The sequence below is a fragment of the Schistocerca nitens genome, chromosome 2, assembly GCF_023898315.1.
Source record: "Schistocerca nitens isolate TAMUIC-IGC-003100 chromosome 2, iqSchNite1.1, whole genome shotgun sequence".
Lineage (NCBI taxonomy): Eukaryota > Metazoa > Arthropoda > Insecta > Orthoptera > Acrididae > Schistocerca > Schistocerca nitens.
Genome location: NC_064615.1, coordinates 73,965,246 through 73,987,081, shown reverse-complemented (window position 1 = coordinate 73,987,081; position 21,836 = coordinate 73,965,246). Strand labels below are relative to the sequence as shown.

General features: G+C 40.6%; 1 protein-coding gene across 2 annotated transcripts in view; it reads right to left on the bottom strand.

The window, feature by feature from the left end:
- Positions 1–3,971: 3,971 nt before the first annotated feature.
- Positions 3,972–21,836, bottom strand: part of LOC126235734 (phosphatase Herzog) — a 73,559-nt gene continuing 55,694 nt past the window's right edge. For both annotated transcript variants that reach the window (XM_049944513.1, XM_049944512.1), the window contains one exon: positions 3,972–9,940. In XM_049944513.1, the coding sequence (XP_049800470.1) occupies positions 9,686–9,940 (255 nt within the window). In that variant the 3' untranslated portion in view covers positions 3,972–9,685. The remainder of the gene's footprint in view (positions 9,941–21,836) is intronic.

Sequence of the window (21,836 nt, the reverse complement as noted above, 5' to 3'; positions counted from 1 at the left end):
CACTACTTCATCCCTCAGAGCTACCCATTCTTCTTCTACTGTATTTTTTTCCCCCATTCCTGTCACTTGTTCCCTGATGCTCTCCCTCAAACTCTCTACAACCTCTGGTTCTTTCAGTTTATCCAGGTCCCATCTCCTTAATTTCCCACCTTTTTGCAGTTTCTTCAGTTTTAATCTACAGTTCATAACCAATAGATTGTGGTCAGAGTCCACATCAGCCCCTGGAAATGTCTTTCAATTTAAAACCTGGTTCCTAAATCTCTGCCTTACCATTATATAATCTATCTGATACCTTTTAGTACCTCCAGGGTTCTTCCATGTATAGAACCTTCTTTCATGATTCTTGAACCAAGTGTTAGCTATGATTAAGTTATGCTCTGTGCAAAATTCTACCAGGCGGCTTCCTCTTTCATTTCTTACCCCCAATCCATATTCACCTACTATGTTTCCTTCTCTCCCTGTTCCTACTCTCGAATTCCAGTCACCCATGACTATTAAATTTTCATCTCCCTTCACTACCTAAATAATTTCTTTTATCTCATCACACATTTCATCAATTTCTTCATCATCTGCAGAGCTAGTTGGCATATAAACTTGTACTACTCTAGTAGGCGTGGGCTTTGTGTCTATCTTGGCCACAATAATGCGTTCACAATGCTGTTTGTAGTAGCTTACCCGCACTCCTATTTTGTATTCATTATTAAACCTACTCCTGCATTATCCCTATTTGATTTTGTATTTATAACCCTGTATTCACCTGACCAAAAGTCTTGTTCCTCCTGCCACTAAACTTCACTAATTCCCACGATATCTAACTTTAACCTATCCATTTCCCTTTTTAAATTTTCTAACCTACCTGCCCGATTAAGGGATCTGACATTCAACGCTTCGATCCGTAGAACGCCAGTTTTCTTTCTCCTGATAACGACATCCTCCTGAGTAGTCCCCGCCCGGAGATCCGAATGGGGGACTATTTTACCTCCGGAAACTCAAAATATTAGCATATAATTTTATGCAAATTTCAGCAGGCTGGTCCCTCTAATTTTCAATGATCAATAACTCTCTTTTTTAATAATGGGATTACTTTCGCACTTCTGTACTAACAATAAACTATCACTAAATTGATATATACTATTTGTTCATAATGTCTTGAAACAGGGTATCCTAGTTCTGGGTTAACAAAAGTCGGCTGACTTTCAGCCCATGAATGTTTTGTGTCCAGCTGCTGCCAACATTGGCAATCAACAATACAATACCCACATCTACTGTAGCTGTTACTGATTGTCATGCCAAACTAGTAAGCACATGAATAGTGATAGCACAGTATGACAAAAGTGGAGCTCCTTCCCTCTGTACTCCCTCTCCCCCTCTGCTTCTCATGTACTGGGAGTCTGTGGGCAGAGCTTGTTTCCTCTGATCTCCCCTGAGAATTTGTTCAGGACATTAGAGTACAAACTATACTAATTTTGCTTAAGATGTCAAAATCAGAAGGAAAGCAAGTATTTTCCAGAAAGTTGCTTCTTATTCAGTTATATTAAACAGCTATTGCTAGTTTCACTCAGCCGTGTTAATATTTACAAAAGAGAACAGTTACCTACACCATTATCAACTTACAATGAGGTTTACTACTTACCGTACTGCTTACAGGAATCTTCAATCCTTGACTCTACATAAATTGTATGACCAGCTAGTTGAACATTTTTTTCCCAAATTTTTCTTTGAAAGTGTTAGAAATTCCTAATAACTTGCTTTGGGTCTGCTGGGAGACTGTTGAAAATGTTTGCATTGGGCCTAAATGAGGCAACGTCTACATGAAAATTATTTTTGTGTCTTGCATTGTTATGGTGTAAATCACAGTTCAGCTGAGACTAATTTCTGTTATTAACAAAACATACCATAAAAGAGTAAATGTACTGGGAAATGAGAATAAAAATTCCAAGTTATTTGAGGCTTTAACTCAGGATACAAACTGCATATCAGACACTTGGTGTAGTTATTTAGTATGTCAGATGTTTAGCAGGATAAGTCCAGCTCCTGGTATTGTTCACACTGATCCATCGAGTGTGAAGAAAACAACTCAAACTGAAACCTGGATAAATATGCTGTTCACTGAATCTTACTGTGTTGTTTTACTCAAATGGGAAATGGCCAGCTATCGCTGAGACACTGCATAGTTAATTTAGTACAGCTTTAAAATGAAATATAACAACTTTGTAATCCTATTCAGTGTTGGATATTAATTGTGAATATTAAGTGTCCAATGATTACAAATAAAGTATTCATTATAATTATGTGATTCAGTTTCTCTGCATATTTGTTGATCAAATAGTTCACAGGTGTGCTGCTGGTTCACAGTACACACAATTTTTTGGCGATCAGACATGTCGCCATCATCAGGTGTGCTGATGAACTGCCCTCCGGGGAGTTGTACAACCAATTTTTTATCCTCTTTCCCCAGGAACTGTTCTGTACGTCGTCTACGCACTGGTGGCTGAGGAGGTGATCATTCGGTGTTTGAAGCCGGCAACACCTAACAGGGTGCCCAGTTGCAGTAGTCTGGGCCTAGTTGCTCCTCCTGTCTTTTTGCTAGAATGGTGTTGTTTGCTGAATGTCTTCTCAATTAGACCCAATGATTGTTCCCAAGCCTAGCTTGGATTATAGCCATTGTCCTGGTTGATGAGGCTGTCCCTGATGCATATTTCAATGGCCCCTCTAACTATGCTGTTCCAGTATTTGGAAGTTTGTGCTGAAAGCTCTGCGACCACTGATTTGTTAGGATACATCAGTCGAATGTGCTGCTGGTGTTCCCAGCAGAAATCTCAGACGGTGCACACTGCTTGTCCAATATATGTCTCGACACAGAATCAGGTGCACACCGGCCTTCCATAATCTGAGGTCTTCTTAGATCTCCCCAATAATCTGTGTGTTTTATTGAATTGCCAAGTCACTTCTTACTAATCCTTTTTCAGTACGCATTCGTACACTAGCGCACTAGTGGCAAAAATTGAAGTGCCTTGCCAGGCATCACCGAACAGATGCCAAAGTGATTGCCTCCTCAGCTGCTGACACATGCCCTCAAGCACGTGCCATGCACAGAATGGCTCACAGGGGGAGACATATGTCGACAGTGCACCACCAAGAGCCCAGTTAGTCAGCATATTTGATAATAGCAAGATGACTGAGTGCCAAAATATTGTACCCACTGGACACTATGAACTGGCATACACCCATGGACTATTTGATAATTTACTCTAGTGTTAGTTCTCTATAAAAACATGAATATGGCTGTCTTGAGAACAAAGCTGAAAATATTATAATATTTAGATGGTTCAAATTGAAGACTTTTTGGCATGTGTTCATTGAAATGATTTGATTTTCAAGTGAATTTATAGACTCAAAATGTGTAATCTATATAAAATCACAAGAGACAGAACAACTGGATAGTACTTACTTTCAGGAGGTGAAATATTGCTGACCAATAAGTTTAAAAGTAAGACAGACGATTCCTAGCTATCAGAATTATTAGTTTCTTCCTCAGGGCAGTAAGAGGGATAGGTGCTCACAACAGGTGGGCTACTCTCTATCTGGGATCAGAGTGATCTGCTCCTCCTTACTTTCCACAAACCATTCCTATTTCCTCCATGGGGAACTTATCTTTTCAAATTCTAGGAACAGTTTTTTTCATTTTTAAATTTGTCTGCAACATTGGCCTCCTGAAGGTAAGTACTGTTAAGTTAGTTGTTCCCTCACAGGGTTATATTATAGTCTGGGTCACATTCTGTTACTGGAGATTGACTTCTGTTCTTTCTCCTTACACTGGTGTGAAGCCACCAGTTCCTCTGCATCTTAAGTTATGCTCTACAGATTCAAAGAAATCTGTTGCAATGAAATATTCAGTTTCAACAAACAGTGATTGATATAACAATCACAATTTAAACAGATAAAACAAAGAGAAAGAAACCACACCACTGTTTAAACAGGAAGTACATTTATTTACAGATGAAAGGCATTCTGATCATTTCCCACTTTTTTCTTTGTGAAAATCATACAAAACTTCTGTACAATATTTTTCTTCTTGGTATAATACAATAGTCAACATTTCAATATCAGAGGTGAGAATATAAAAAAAGGGATTAGTTCCAACAGTATTAATTCTAGCAAAACCCACCTGTACCTATGTTATGTGGCAATAAACTGCATGCAGTAGAATTACAGTCCATGAATATTTCCAGGATAAAACTTCATTAAAAAAAAAAAAAAATTACCTTGAGCAATTTTCCTCCACACAAGCTCAAATGGAAGCACCTACTGATTTTACTCCTGCACCATGTTTTTTTTTTTTTTTTAGTTAACCTTATATGTAACATTGAATCTTTCTCAGAGTATTACCTAGGTGTGTGGATGATTTATTTTAGTTTTATTATTTTTCTAAGATTAAAAACTAAACAAGGACAAATGCTGGTTCGGCACACTCTTCAGCTTTGTAAAACATTTCCATCATAAATAAAACACATGCCTTGGCAATGGAGAAAATTAATACTCTGTTAAATTTCCTAATGCACTAAAAATTAGGCCCTTACAAAAGTCAGTAAAATACAAAGCGGAGACCATTATTGATGGAAAAATGTTACAGAAAAGACACAAACAAAATTCTACAAGATCAGCAGCATTACAGATCTGAAGAAAATCCAGAAAACCTTTAAGCTTAAGACTCCTCCTCCAAGTGGGTCTCTTACTTTGCAGTTATCTTGACTAGAAATTTCCATTAAAAACAAAAATGATGTGTCTACTTTAATAATGTTTGGCAATGGAATCTGATCATTTAAGTGATTATAGCAGTACAATAAAGAACACAAGACATATAATTTGGTAAGACTCAAGTGAGTGCAAGCTTTTATTAATGCTTAATGTGCAAATTTTCCCATGTCTCATATATCCAAAGCTGCATATTCAGTCACCATTTGGTGAAATAATTTCCTCATGCTTTTTTTCCAAAATTACAAACTATCAGAATATGACAAAAAATTGTCCTAAAATAGTTCACTGATCCAACAATGCATCAATGATCAAAACTTGAAAGTGACAAAGGTGGTGGAAATACCAGCCTTTCAGTTTGGAGCATTAAAATATGCAGTGTAATGAGTTCAGTAAAGCACTTTTTTTTGGCTGTTCCCACTGATTACACAACCATTTATTTCTCTTCTATTTTTGATACCCCTCAAAGTTACAAATAATAAACACAACAAAGTAGGTTTCGAATGTTCATAACAATTCAAGGAACTGTGAAGATCGCATGACTCAGTCTTGATGACGTAAATGGAATGAAGATTAAGTGAATAGAATAACTATTCATACACGAAATTGTCAGGAATTTCCCACTAGAAATCTTTATTTATAAAAACGTAAGTACTATACATCTGAAGTGTGTGTTTAGAGGTAGTTCAGACATTCAATGAAAGTGTTTTATTGATAAATTTGACAAATTCCTTTTAATATTCTATGTATTCTGAGGAAAGGTGACTAAATGAATAACAACTCTCATTATGTATGTATATTTCTTACACATTCCATGTCCTGTCTGTTTTGGAACCAGCAAAAAAACAATTCCCTAGCTCTTAGAGAAAATTCTGCATCATCTCATATTTAACATCATGAACCATACATTGTCCTTTAAAAATACAAAACTCACAAAAGAGACCAACTGCATTAGATGAGTGGAAAATAACAGAAACTCATGATCATGCAGAGGCTTACCAATGGTCCTCTTGCTAAAGATCTACTTGTGAATGGAAGAGAAAGGGAGATACATCGTGGTGGTACCAAATGTATTCTGTGCTACACACTCAGAACAACCAGTAGAATGTCAAAGTAGTGTTCCTGTATAGAGGAAGTAAGCATCCCTGAAAATATTTATTTACAGACATTGTGATAGTTAGCTGTGTAGCATTATTCACATTTTTCAATAACTTTCTGCATTGCTACATAAAATACTGGGATCAAACTCGGCACCAGACCCTCTGCAGCACAATAATGATTTTGTATGGGTTAGAAGGAATATCCCTACTTATCAAACTATCTCAGGAAACGATTAGAGTAATTCCTGGAACTAACTGGAGGTACTTTCTGATTGAAAAAGAACAGTTCCTAGTTACCCAAAGAAAAATAATGATGCTTAATGACAAAGCATCATAAATGTCACAAATAGTGCAATTATGGATAAACTAAAACTGAAGAATACAAGTACAATATGCCACAACACATGTAGAATTAATGGTAAATGAAATTAAACTCTTATTTTACTTCACAGTTAGCCTAAATAAAAATTCATGCATCCTCATACCATCTTTGTGTGGCAAAATACACACATGCTCAACACATAATATAAATCTATTTGTGCACTATGTGCTACTGCAAGACATATAGTAAAAACGGCAATGTTTACCACTGAAGTTCAGTAAAAACTCGTCATTTATCCAAGCGTGGTGCCAGGGAATGAGTTTACATTCAAAACTAATTTTTTGCATGAGATGTAATGATACACACGGCGAAATACAATGATACCAACGTAAATGTAGACACTGACAAATCGAAAAACAGGATAATTTTCAGAGATAACATTTAGCCTTCTGAATGCTCACTTCTGTTATCTGGAAAAGTATGATATTACTTGATTGTAAAAGAAAGGAGGAAGCAGAAAGTTTAACGCCTCATCAACAATGGGGTCTTCAGACATCGAACACAAGCTCAGATTAGACAAGATCATGGACAGGAAACCTGACATGGCCATTTTAAAAGGATGCATCCTGATATTTAAGTGACTTGGAAAAACCATGGAAAATCTAAAAATGGATTATCCATTTAGGGTTTGAATACTACTACTCCTGAACAAGAGTTCAGTATCTTTACAGTTGTGCCAACTTGTCCTTCGTGTTTAGGCTCATCAATTCCACTTATTCTATCTGCTGTTTTAATTTAGCCTCAAGATATACTAGAGTTCCTTGTGAAAAGTCACACCAAGATAGATGTAAATTTATATGTTTTGTTATCAACTGGCATCAATGTGTAATTTGAATGGAGGTAACAAGTGTTAACCAATTACCAAGAAATGCTCAAAGTTGCAAAAGAAAGCTATTACAATGATTAGAGGAATTCTAAGCTCACCATTTGGGTTTGCAATCATCAACAAAGCTGTAATTCTATACAAGCCACCACGTACTTGCCGTACTAAGCACTGCTAAAAGCCTACAAATAAAATACTAATTTTTTTTCAGAAACTTATTTAGAGTCAAATTATAACACTCCTTGACCAAAGGATTATTTAGTTTATATCTCTGTTGCTGTTTAACTTAACACAATTAAGAGATGTTGAAAAGGTTCTGAATTCTGATATGCAGGAAATGAAACTGAATAATTACTACTTTCATGTATGTAAATAAATGGTCTTTGAACAAACCAGTGTCAGATACCAATTTGTGTAGTGTAAGTGTATTTGTTGGGAGCCAGGAATAAAAATTAGTATATTATTTAAATTGTTTTTGCTAATCTGCTTGAAATTATGTACACATACAGTAACCAAGGAAATTGGGCAATAATTCAACTTTTATGGATACACAAAATGACAATCAACTGTCCAAGAAGCTAATAAAATGTGAAGGCACAACTTTCTTTATTGTGGTATGTCTTTAAATAAAGTCTATAACAAGTAATTAAAAGAAAGATACAGCACTTTCCATAAATAATGGTCTTCTGAACAGATTTATTTACTTTTATCACATTCAGTTATAGATAGCACCGAACCAACTTTTAAAACCAGCCAGTTTCACAAATTTATAATGTGTCAAATCTAAGGTCTAAGTACAATCTCTTTAACAAATAAGCAATAAAACTTAGGAAGACAAGCAAATGGGTAGAATATTACATTTTAATTATGTACACACTGATCAACTACAAATTAAATAAAACAAGGTACTTTCATCATTCACAAGGAAAAACAAAAAGCACATTTCAGTTTATTTGTTGCAAAATATCTTAAGTATGATTCATAATGAGTACACAATAAACTTTACAAAAATAAAACAAAACTTCAATTTCTTAACCAACAATTCATGTAGCACATAAACAACCCCCCCTGGATGATACATACATCAATTAAGTAAAACCAATCATTGGTACAGACTGATATTGTGATGCTCATTTGTACTGCAAGAGTTGAACTAAAATCAGAGTTGCCCTGCCACAGTAAATATTGGCAACCACCACCAGAAGGGTAAATACTGAAATCCATGAACAGGTTACTTGGTTACTCTCTTTTATACATATATAAATAGTCAGAGTAAAAAATTATAATAAAGATAAAAGCTGTGTAAATATCGCCAAAGACATGCGAAATCACACATCCAAACATGCCAACACAATATGCTGGCATGCTTGTATAAGGCCACTATAGAGATTAGCAAAGTCACATACTTATAATAGGTGTGTGGCAAATAACCACAGTACATCAAATTTAACAGCTCAAATTACAGATCTACCATCATTTTATCAACTCCATTTTCTTTATTCATTCAATGGCGTCCTATAAGTAACTGCTTTTTTAAAAAGCAATTTTGCTTTACTTGCTTGAAGGTAGGCAAGTAAAAGATGGAGAGGAGGGCTAATAACTCATATTTATGATTGTTCTTTTGGTTGCAAATTCTAATTCACATGAACTTATGTTCTTTCTCGGCATTGTGTGTACCTGAATAATGTTACATAAAAAAAGAAAGTAGCACCAAACTTTCCTGAGCATTAAAATATGTGAAGTAACTGCTTGCTTCAGGACTGTTTGTATTGTTAAAAACTGTAACACCAAATTATTTCTTCAATCATTGTCAAATTTACTCTGTACAGCAGGTAACTCATTCCAAAATTAATTTATTACAGTGGCTGATTAGTGCCATAAATATATGTATATATATATAATTTTTTAGTCGTACATAAAATCTTTCACTAGTCAGAGTAAAATCATACTAAATGTAACAAGCAAATATGACAATAGATTATACAAGATCCCTTGACTGGTTACAAAAATTGCACAGGGTTTCATTCTGCCTTATCAAAATTGTTTGTAATATAATCTGGGGAAACAGATTCCATTATAAAAAACTATTCTTGTCAGCAAAAATAACTGGGAGTTGACTTTGTTGAGGGAGTTGGACCGAGAATACACACACACATACACACACAGAAACACATGGGCACACTTACATGTATACACAACATGACCTGCTGAATAATTTCTTTCCTTGCCAACGAGGAACAATTAATCTTTTCAGAAGGCAATATTGGCACTTGGACTGTTGGATAAAATTTCTGAATTTCTTTTTATAAAATATTTACACTTGCTCTCTTGCAACAGGCATCAAAAGTGAAGTGTTACAGTTGATTCATGCAATAGTTTTGCATGGAAATCAAAGTCCTGCACTTTCTCGAAAAGGATGAAGCAAATTTCATTTGTAACATGTGGTTTCCGTGACCACAAATAACACAATTTCAAACGATTCTGACACATCTCACTCGCACTCACAGTTACACACTTTTAACGATTAACAGCATGGCCTTTAACTTCAGGTCCCAGCTTCTGCCTTGTCTTAACACCAACAGGTTCACACTGATCGACTAAAACAAAGTTAACATACAAGCTTGGCTACGAGCCCACATTCAATTGTGTATGATTGTTCACTTGAAGGCTGTGTAATTGTTGCTGTTGCTGCTGCTGCTGCTGTTGCTGCTGATTTGACAGTGGTGATGGTACTGTGGATGGTGCTGTCGTGTTATATGGATGGTTTGAATTGCAGAGAACTGTGTACACATTATCCACTTTGCTAAGCTTCTCAAAAAATGGTATCAGATCCAGAAGCTCAGAATCAGTCATGTCATCAAACCATGAAGCAACAGGCACCTGAAAAAGCAGTTACAAGTTATAATGAATGTAAGCTAGTGCAATCAACAATGCTGTTCCAATTAACAACAAATTCTCTATAAAATGTAGAGTGGTTGTTAATGGTCAGAATGTTGGGTTATAAACAGCAGTACTTTATTAAGTATGCCTCCTGCAGAAATGGTATACCTTTGCCTCCTTCCAACCTTAGAAATGGATCAGTTACATGACAACAACAACAACACACATGGCTGGCTAGATAATAATAATAATAATAATAATAATAATAATAATAGAACTTTTATCAGTAAAAAAGGAAACAAATCTGAAACACAGTGGTAAACACATTATTCCAGAAAGAAATTTTTCTGACCATGACTCAACAATGTAAGGAATCTCTCTAACCAGGAAACAGAAAATAGTTCTAAACTATTCCAGAAAGACTGTAATCTTGAAAATCTATTCTTTCTTACATGATTTAAGCCTCTAAAGTCTGTTCATTAACAACCAAACTCATGTTTGGCGTCTTGTTTGTAGGCAAGTTTTGATATCCTGGCATATATCTGTAACATAGCCCATCAAACACCAATTTCTTTCGCTTATCTGGTAAGGGACCTCTCCGTTTTCTAGGTTCTGATTCCATAATATAATTTACTTTTTTTTAATTTAGTTTATATGCTTTTCAATAGATATTACATATTAAATTCAATTTGTATCTTCGTGTTACATGCGGCCAGAATTTGGTTGGTTGGTTGAATTGGAGAAGGGACCAAACAATGAGGTCATCAGTCCCTCTGACCTTGGTATAACTAAAACAGATAAAATCTCACACTATAAGAGGAAACTACAATGGCCATAAAATTACAAACGATTGACAGAGAAGGAAGGAAGAAGGCAGAAGAACAGAGGAGGGAAAGAAAGTGACAAACGACAGGAGCATAAAGTAAGCAGCACAGGTAGACAAGATAGACACTCAAGATAAAACAGACCCCATAAGGAAATGAGTGGGAAGGCAGAGGGCGGGGTGAACCACCAGGCCCAGTCAAAGCCAGTCCAATCGGGGTGAAGGGGGGAACAAGACGGCCTGCCTTCCCCTCCACCCACCGATAAGGTTGAAGTTCCCACCCTCAAATAATGTGATAAAAACCCTCATCACAAAGAAACCGTAAAACGAGATCAGCCGCTGAGGCATTGTCAGCTAATGCCAGGGGTAACGAGTCAGGAAATCTAAGAGTCCATTACAGGGCAGTTAAGTTGGGAAAATGCAATAAGAGGTGAACCGTAGCCAACAGCGATCCACAATGACAAAGAGGGTGGTCCTCACGATGGAGGAAATAACTGTGAATCATCATCCAAGTATGGCCGATGTGGAGCCGGCAAAGGACGACAGAGGCCTTACGAGAGGCCCATAAGGAGGACCGCCACATAGTTGTAGAATCCTTTATCGCCCTGAGCTTGTTCAGTGAAGAAAGTGTGTGCCATTCTGCATTCCAACGTCCCAAAACCTAGAGCCACAATGCCGAGCGAAGGTCTATTTCCGGAATGACAATAGCAAGAGAAGGCCTGTTAGTAGCCAATTAAGCCAGTCGATCGGCAAGTTCATTGCCAGGGATCCCAACACGGCCTGGGGTCCAAATAAAAACCACTGAACATCCACGTTGATCAAGGAGAGAAAGAGAGTCCTGGACAGCTATGGCGAGGGAAGCACTGGGCAATAGCTTGCAAACTGCTCAAGGAGTCACTACAGATAGTGAAGGACAGTCCTGATCAGAAGTGGACACGGTCAAGTGCGCGCAAGATGGCTACCAATTCTGCAGTAAAAACACTAAGCCATCTGGCAAGGAACTAAATTCCGTGTGTCTCGCAACGGTGTAAGCATAACTAGTGTGACCAGCAACCATGGAGCCATTACTAGAAATCACTTCTGAACCCGGGAATGAACTGAGGAGACAGTAGAACTGGAGGTGAAGAGCCTCCAGATGGACAGAATCCTTTGAATTGATGGAGAGATCAAAATAAAGCTGTGGCCGAGAGAGACACCACGGAGGGGTACGTGCGCGAGCAGAGAAAAGAGGCGGTAAAGGGAAGTGCTGGAACTAAAAAAAGGCGACTGAATGCGGCATCCATGGTAAGCCCACATTGTATTTGGGTAAAGGAGACCATAATTAGGGTGCTTTGGGGTGCAGCGAATGCGGAGCCCATAAGACATCAGCTGTTGTTGGTGCAAAACTCGCAGCGGTGGAATCCCCACCTCTGCGAGAGGGCTAATCACAGGGCTAGTCCAGAAGGCACCAGTCACAAGTCGTACCCCACAATGGTGGATGGGGTCTAGTATCTGCAATGTCGAAGGTGACGCAGAACCATAGACAGGACTCCCGTAAGCTAAATGAGACTGGATCAGTGCTTTGTACCAGTCTGCAACCCAGGATTGGCCATGGAGGAACAGGTCCGTAAGGGGATGGACTGTGTGGTGACGACAGAAATGCGTGACACACGACTTGGCTACCGAAAACTGAAAACCATGGGAGAGCGCCCAAGATTGCGCCCAGTAGATTGCCCCTCTGTAGACGTCGTTCTGCAGCGCCCATGACGGAGGAAGTGACATAGATACAAAAATTGTCAGCGTACAAAGAGGGGGACACTGTCTGCCCAGCAGCTGCCACCAGTCCATTAATGGCTACGAGAAAGAGAGGGACGTTCAGCATGGAACCCTGTGGTACCTCATTTTCTTGCCGATGGGAAGTGCTGTAGGAGGAACCAACTTGGACCCGGAAAGTGCGACAAAAGAGAAAGTTACGGATAAAAATGGGCAGAGTGCCACAAAGGCCCCATTCATGAAGGGTGGTGAGGATGTGGTGGCGCCAGGTGGTGTCGTAGGCTTTATGTAAGTCAAAGAAGACTGCAATGAGGTGCCGCCGATGGGCAAAAGCAGACCGGATAGCAGACACCAGGTGGACAAAGTTATAAACCATAGAGTGGCAACAGCGAAAACCACCTTGAATCGATGACAAAATGTCGCGGGATTCAAAGATCCAAAACAGCCGCTGACTCACCAGGCATTCAAAGAGCTTGCAGAGGGTGTTGGTAAGGCTAACTGGACAGTAGTTATCCAACTGAAGAGGTGGCTTCCCAGGCCTCAACACCGAAACAACAGTGCTTTGCTGCCACTGGGTAGGAAATACCCCCTCACTCCACAGACAGTTGAAAAGGGTCAGTATACGACAGTGGCCAGCCACCAAGAAGTGTTGGACCTTTTGGACATGTAACCAATCTGGTCCAGGAGCCATGTTGGAACAAAGGGTGAGAGCACTGGCAAATTCGCTCTCACTAAATGGCGCATTATAAGGCTCCAAGCAGCGAGAAATTAAAGACAAAGGCAGTCATTCCGAGCGCTCTTTCAGGAAGAGGAACGTGTGTCTGACATAGGTGTAAGCAGGTGTAAGTAGATGTAAGTAGATGCAGAGGCTTGGGCAAAGTGTTGAGCGAAATGTTCTGCGACAAAGTCCGGATGGGTAAGGACAACACCACATACAGAAATTCCTTCAACACCGGTGGGAGGATGATGGCCAAAAATTTGCCCGAGTTTCGCCCAGACTTGTGAAGAGGAGGTGTGCGGTCTTATGGCAGCCACATATCATTTCCAGCAAAACCGTTTCTGAAATTTGATTAGGTAGTGAGCCCAGGTGCGGAGTCGTTTAAAGACCAGAAGAAGAGCAGTAGAAGGGTGCCACTTGAAGGTGCCACTTGAAGTGTTGAAGAGCACGGCATCGATCTTTTATGGCCACAGCAATTTCTGGGGTCCACCAAGGGATCATCTTCCGAAAGGGAGGAACCTGAGGAAGAGGGTATGGTTGAAACAGCTGTGGAAAGAATGGCAGCAGTCAAAGTCTGTGTAGACTCATCAATACTGCTGTGTGGTAGTACAGGGGGGATGGTAGCAGAGGAGAAGGCATCCCAGTTGGCTTTACAGAAGGCCCACCTGGGAGGGTGACAGACTGAGATACACTGAAGGAAGGTCAAAACAATCTGGTAATGATCGCTGTCAGATAAGACATCGTGGACACCTCATTGAATGGAGGGAACAAAGCCGGGACTGCAGATGGAGAGGTCAATGGCAGAGAAAGTGCCGCATGCCACACTAAAGTGTGTGGGAGTGCCGGTGTTTAGTAGACAGAGGTCAAGCCCTGCCAGAACATTTCAACTGTCCTGCCCAGGGCAGTAGTCCTGCGACTACCCCAAAGAGGGTTGTGGGCATTAAAATCCCCTAGAAGCAAGAAGGGAGAAGACAGTTGTTGAAGAAGGGTGGTTAGGGCAAGGGATGTGGGCAGCCTGCCAGGCGGGAGGTAGAGATTACAGATTGTGATTGGAGTGGCCATATGGACCCTGACAGCAATTGCTTCCAGAGTGGTATGGAGGGGAACCCATTTACTAAAACTGTCCTTGTGGACCAAGGTACAAACACAACCAGAAGCCCGCAAGGGGCCAATTTGGTTCCGACAGAAAGTGTGGAACGCACAAAGTGTGGGTGACAAAATGGGTCTCCTGGAGAGCAATACAAGCAGCAGAGTAGGAGGAAAGAAGGGGTTGTAACTTGGGGAGGTGACACAAATATCTATTACAATTCCACTGGAGAATTCTCAAGCTGGTGTCCAAAGGGCAAGCGAATGGACCGACCGCCGAGTCGCCATCTGTCATTGATAAGGATGGGGTAATGTCCATATAGGTGGGATCAGATTCAGTTGGTTCATTGGCCAGAGGATTGGTTGGTTGGTTGTGTTGGGGAAGGAGACCAGACAGCGAGGTCATCGGTCTCATCGGATTAGGGAAGGACAGGGAAGGAAGTCGGCCGTGCCCTTTGAAAGGAACCATCCCGGCATTTGCCTGGAGCGATTTAGGGAAATCACGGAAAACCTAAATCAGGATGGTCGGACGCGGGATTGAACCGTCGTCCTCCCGAATGTGGCCAGAGGAGAGGAAGGCGGCACCTCAGGGGGTACGGGAGGGGCCTTGCCCTTGTTCCTGTGTTTCTGCTTCTTCTCTTGTGAAGGAAGAGAAGGGCAGACTGCAGCGAGGTCGGGCATGGGATTACACCCGGCAATCTTGGCGTCCACCGGCCGGGATCACGGGGCCAATGTGGAGCTGCAGTTCGCCTTTAAGGGGGGTGCCGGGAAGAGGAGTCCCGGGAAGGAGCTCCAGCACTGGCGGCTGCCGAAGGAGGAGAGTGCTTCTCCGGTGGGGGAGGGGGAGCAGCACCTGAAGCAAAGGGTATGGGTACTGATGGGGAGGGGGAAGGGGAGTGGGAGATGGAGGGTGAGGAGGAAGGTGTGGGGCGAATGGGGCAGGGCTGGGAAGAGGAGAGGGTAGGAGGGGGAATGAATGTAACTGAAGCAAAAGTAGACGTTATAGGCACGGGATGGAGCTGGTCATACTTTCGACAAACCTCAGTGTAGGTACGTCAATCTAAGGTCTTGTACTCTTCAATCCGTTGTTCTTTCATATACACTAGGCATGCTGGCGAGCATGGAGGATGCTGTGCATTACAATTTACGCACACTGGCGGAGGAGCACAGGCACTCCCCTCATTGGGGGGGGGGGGGGCGGCGGCACAGTCACCGCAGAGGGGATCATGAGTGCAGGGGAAGGTGTGTCCAAACCGTAAGCATTTAAAGCATCTCATTGGTGGTGGAATGTAAAGTTTTACATCACACCACTACACCATCACCTTGACGTTCTCTGGGAGGGTATCCCCTTCGAAGGCCAGGATAAAGGCGCCTGTATCAGTGCGATTGGTTTCAGAGCTTCGTTGTATACGGCGGATAAATCAGACTCCTCACCGCTTGAGGTTTGCACGGAGGTCCTTGTCTGTCTGGAGAAGAAGATCCCGGTGGAAAATTATGTCCTGTACTGAGTTCAAAGATTGGTGAGGTGCGACAGAGACTGGGATATCACCAAGATGGTCACAAGCATGCACAGCTTCAGACTGGGCAGCAGAGAATGTCTTTATGAGCAAAGAACAGGACCGCATTTTACTCAAGGATTCCACTTCGCCATGCTTACCTTCAATCATCTCCATGAAAAACAAAGGCTTGGTCGTGGCAAAATTTTCGCCATCTGGTACAAACCTGGTACCGAGGGAAAGGTTTCAACCCAAGCCGGTGAACTTGACCCTCTTCCCAGGAGACGGCCAGGGAGGGGAAGGTCGAAGGATCAGAAGGAGGAGTTTCATGTCTTATATCACTCTTAGAGACGGCCACAGAATGGCGAGGGTGTTGACACTTTTGTAGCTTCATGTGCAAGGCGTCTGCCCTCGTACCACCCACTCCGACCAGGGGCTCGCCCTGTGGATGCCACCCAGCCACAGCAAGGGCCATCTGGCACGGCGGCCATTGCTGGGAGTTCTGATGCCCCAAAGTGATGAGCATTGATTCCTCGGCATACACAAAGCGTTAACAGCTCAGATACTAGCAGTGTGATCCCTGTGTTGTCAGGGGGCTCAGCCAAGTGGGTACTTAACAGCCCCACCACATGGACTGGTGACCTAGCAGGAAGGGGACCAGGTTGCAAGAGGAAAAGGGAGGTGAGGGAGAGAGAAGCCTTCACCATGGAAACTAGGTTGGGAGTCCATCCCCCAATGGCTCAGACTGAACGGAAAACTTTGGAAATGGAGCTCAAACCCCAAGGGGACCAAAAACGGCCAAAAAGGAGATGGAAACAGCAAACTAAACAATAGCACATACCAAAAACAAAGCCGGGAGGATAGCCAGGTCGATATAAGGAAGTCCACCAAGAGGGAAGGGAGGGGGAAGAAAGAAAGGAGCAAGGACAGGGAAGGAGAGGAACAGGGACAATAATGCAATCTGGAAAAAGGAAGGAGACAGCAATAGCTCAGGGCCCCATTCACGCCACACACGTACCCACAAAAGGGACTGTGGGCCCCATGAGGGGGGGGGGGGGATTTGATTTTCTGCAGTGGGATTCCTGTGAATATATTTGACTATTGCTACAGATTGTCCCTATTTCCAAAAGTCCATAAAATCTCTCATGCTGGGGAGAAACAACCTCTTCATATGTCTTTGTAGTGGGAGAATGGTATCCTTAATAATTCAGGCTATTTTATTTGCTAAATAAGCAGGCTAAATTCCATATGGAGAAAAAATGATGTGAAAATTAGTGAGGACTTTCACAATAATATGTGAGGTCTCAACTATATGAGGCCATTGTAAGCATATGCAGGTCTCCACACATGCAACAGATTTGTGCATCACGTACATCATAATGAAATGCTGAGATCGAGGTGGGGTTGGTGGTGATGGTGCAGCGCCATGAAACATTAAACATTTCAACCATGATCACAGTATATTCGCAGCATATGCTTAAAGAACCATAATTAAACATTGGAAAATCCAGGATGAAATAATGACAATATTACAAAAAGAATAGTTGCTACTCACCATATAGCAGAGATGCTGAGTCACAGATAGGCGCAATGACAAAACGACGGTCAGAAAATAAGCTTTCGGCCAACAAGGCCTTCATCAGAAATAGACGAAACACACACACACACACACACACACACACACACACACAAATGCAACTAACACACACATGACCATAGTCTCCGGCAGCGGAGGCCAGACTGGCCTCAGCAGCCAGAGACCACGGTCATGTGTGAGTTTGCGTGCATGTGTGTGTGTGTGATTTATTTCAGTTGAAGACCTTATTAAATGAAAGCTTATTTTCTGATAGTCTTTTCATTGTGCCTCTCTAAGACTCGGCATATTCACCATATGGTGAGTAGCAATTATCCTTTTCACTACAAAGAACCAAAATTAATTCATTAGAATCATCATAATCTACTCCTATCCTACCCTATGAAAATAGCTACGTTAAATGTTATTGCTTTCACCCGTCTGGAAACCAGTACGTGTTAGCATGCTTTTTGAGATTCAGTGAGTTGCACTGGCCCAGAACTGAATCCTGTCCAGCAGATTGAACATGAGGACCTGTGGTATATAAGTGGTTTCCACATATGACTAGGTGAATACGACGCTGGTTCCCATGTCTGGCCTCGGTTACACAATTCACAAGCACTTTGAAAACATTTTCACACTTTCATATATATAACAATCAATGTAGTTAGACAGTGTACAAAAATTCTCTCTGGAAGGGGTGGGGGTGGGGTGGGGAGATGTAATGACAGGAATGGCATCCAGTCACCCTCTACCACTAACACTGCCGAAACCAGAGTAACATGCCAACTCTGTGAAGATAGGAGTAAGGTCAGGGAGGAGAAGAAATGTTATTACCTTCGTGCTAGAAAAAATACTTGCATAATTGTGAAAAATTTTGTTTCACTTGCATCTCTGTATGATAAGATTTATTTTACGAAATATAAGGTCAAGGTATAGGTGAACAAAAATTTACAATTGACTGACTGCTACCACCTTCATCAGTAGCAAACATCTGACATCCACTGTTGCCCACAGGCCTCTTTCATGCATTTCAGTTTCAGCTATATACATCCATGTTATCCAGTATATTTTACAATGTTATCCATCCACCTTCTATTAGGTTGTTGCCTTGATCTGTCCTTATTTGTTGAAACCCAGCAAAGTACTTCCTTGGACCAGTGACCCCATCAATTCGCCTCTTATTTCATTTCAGTAATAATTATGTCCTACACTTGGTTCATCTATTTGTCTCCCTGTCTCTGCTAGAGAGGTGTGTAAGTGTGCTGGTGGGGTGATGCACAATAGCATGGGACAGTATCCCGTGTGATGTAGCAGCCACCAGCATCATTTTGCCACATCTATGTAGCATCTGCTTTAGATGTGCATAGAACATTTTGCATTGATTTTTGTGTTTCTTTGGGTACGGTGAGGTTACTTAGCTATTGTTCATTATGGGAAGGCACAAAACAAATACAGCAAGTATTACATTAACACTGAACAAGTACAGTTTTCCAAGAACACAAAGCCAGGATTACCAGTTACTGGTGTAAGCTTGAGCTTGTGGCATAGGACAGAGACAAAGCACACAGTGGTACCATCGTAAAATATTTTCGATCACTATTTGCACAAAATGTATCACCTACAAAACTATTCAACTGCATGCAACTCTAGTAATTCCCAACATGCTTTTCTCAACTGCACACTGATTGGCCTTCAGTTTTGGAATGGTTTGCACATAAAGTTGATGTCTCATTGCTGTATGATATAACTGTGGGTGGTTCAGGTACAATACAATTAACATGTTTCCTGGATTGCTTTTCTCCGTTTCAGGATCTGAAAGCTTCCCCAAAAACTGCTAATAATAGTTATCTTGATAAAGTTTATGGAAGCTGTAGTACTGTTGTATATATTTTTCACTATACTCACATACACTTGTCTCATTTGGGTTGTGAAAATGTGTCAAAAGGTTACTCAAAATCCACACAAAATCTTCACTCATATTCACAACTTCATACTATAATGTCTTATTCTTTTGTTTAGTAAAACATCAAAAACTTTTTCATGCAGGTGGTAATGATTTATGAATATTTTTTATATTACAGGCAGGAGACTGATCTTGTTTGGTCTGTCCCCCTCTTGTGAAATACAATTACAGCATTGTTACAATTTTGATAAATTGTCGTGTTTCACAAAGATTCTGTAAGCAACTTTACAAGCCTCTTTTGTGTAATATTTCCTTCAGTTTCAATCATTACTACTGAAACATCATCATCATCTCCACCTATACAAACATTTAAAAATATCTTTCCTTGTACCATTTTCTCTCTGCCATCTTAATGTATGGCATGTGTTGTCCTACCAACACAAGATTCTGTTTTGTTTTCTTCCTATCCTTGTGTTCATGTGCTCATGTGTTTCTTGTGCCAAATTTTCGCTGAAACCTATCACATCATCTAGCAGAATTTCCAAATGACTTTGTGTAATTCAGATTTTTCCATTTACATGTTCTTTTTCTGTCATCATTATGACTGTATCAGTTTTTGCTGTTGGCATGTCTTTGTTAAATAATTGCCTGTGACAGAATGATCTTCATATTAGAAGATGTTGGACTTCTTGTTTAGTTTCATTCACGTCCCTAATTACAGTGAATTCTCATAGTCCAAGTACACACTCTTGAATTCCTGCATTACGAGCTGTTTCTTTCTAGATGTCCGTCTAATTTGACTCTGGATCTTCTAATTCAGAGGTGGGATTTATTTCCTAGATGTTTGATAAAATATAGTCAGCTTCATTATTGGTTCCATATTGTCCATGTCAAGTACATTTTCTGCTTGTTTTCTTCTGGAAGCATGTATTTAGGACAAACATATTTGCTCTCTTGGAAGTTTTACCAGTTACAGACAACATTATTTCTAGTATAATATACTGTATCCTCCCTATTATTCAGGGTAATTTTGGGAGAAGATGTATGAGTAACTGAAAGAAAAAAAGGAAAAAAAAAAGAAGAAGAAGAAAAGAATCATCGGAATATTTTCAAACATGTATTCTCTGTCTGAAAATTTATCCAAATTCCGTGCATAGCTTCTGTAGACCTGTTCATTTCTAAAATAGTCTCTAATGTTGGTCCGTTTCTGAGGGGACTTGATATTTTTTCGCACAGCATTTAAAATTTTTCTTGCAGCAAAAATGTTACTGTATTGAAACCCACTTTGCTCCATACAATCTATAAGAGAATCGGCAGATTACAATGTGGTAAAATGACTGACAAGGTCACTGTCTTCATCTCCACTTCACAGTCACTGTCCTCTTCTCTGTGTTGTTGAGAAGCAGGGGGCCACATTTTCAGCATCACATGCATAAATCTTCAGTCACTTATTCAAACTTGCTTTGACATCTTCAAAACCATTTAAATCCTTTGTCAGATTCATTATTTGTGCAGTTGTTATTTCATCATCACTGAAACCTTGAAAATCAATTTCTTCTATGTCTAGAAGAATTTTCCTCCATGATAAACTAATTAGTGTATGTGGCTTGACTTCCTGTCAGACATTAGAAAGCCTGTACTTGGCATCTAGAATTGTTAACTTCTTCCAGAACACCACCAAATCATCCTCTTCAACTATCATTCTCGGTACCAGCTCGGTAGTGCCATTTTACCCCATATAATTACATCCTGGTCCACTGGCTATATAATGGCAGTCATGTTACCAGATAAAAACTTTGTTATGATGAGACCATCATCAGATACAAGAATCCTCTCACTGAGATGTGAAGGGCATTGCCAAGCAACAGAACAGCCTTCTGTGGCAGTCCTTTCTCTTCTAGAAATCACATTACAAAATGTGTGTGGAACCAGTTTTTGAAAATTTCACTATCTGTTCATGCTCCTAATTGGTTGTGGTGGTGGTGGTTAGTGTTTAACGTCCCGTCAACAACGAGGTCATTAGAGACGGAGCTCATGCTCGGGTTAGGGAAGGATTGGGAAGGAAATCGGCCGTGCCCTTTCAAAGGAACCATCCCGGCATTTGCCTGAAGCGATTTAGGGAAATCACGGAAAACCTAAATCAGGATGGCTGGAGACGGGATTGAACCGTCGTCCTCCCGAATGCGAGTCCAGTGTGCCTAATTGGTTGTAATAATGCACAGGGAGATCCCTAGCTGCAACATTCTTGAATGCTTTTTAACCTTTTCTCATATTCTAATCGCTAGTAATTTCACTTTGTGGTTTCCAGAAGCATTGGCAGTGCACAAAATTGTTATGCTTTCTTTAGATGACTTATATCCAGGAGCACGAACTTCAGTGTTCAAAGCAATCTCATCATGCTTTTTCGGGCAGGTAGTCCAGAATTACAATCACATTTCCTGACAAAATACTAGATTTTCTGCTTATTCTTATAAATTTCCTAAACAGTCTGCATTGTCATAACATAATCAGCACTTAAGATTTGCATGCAGTTTTCCCCCTC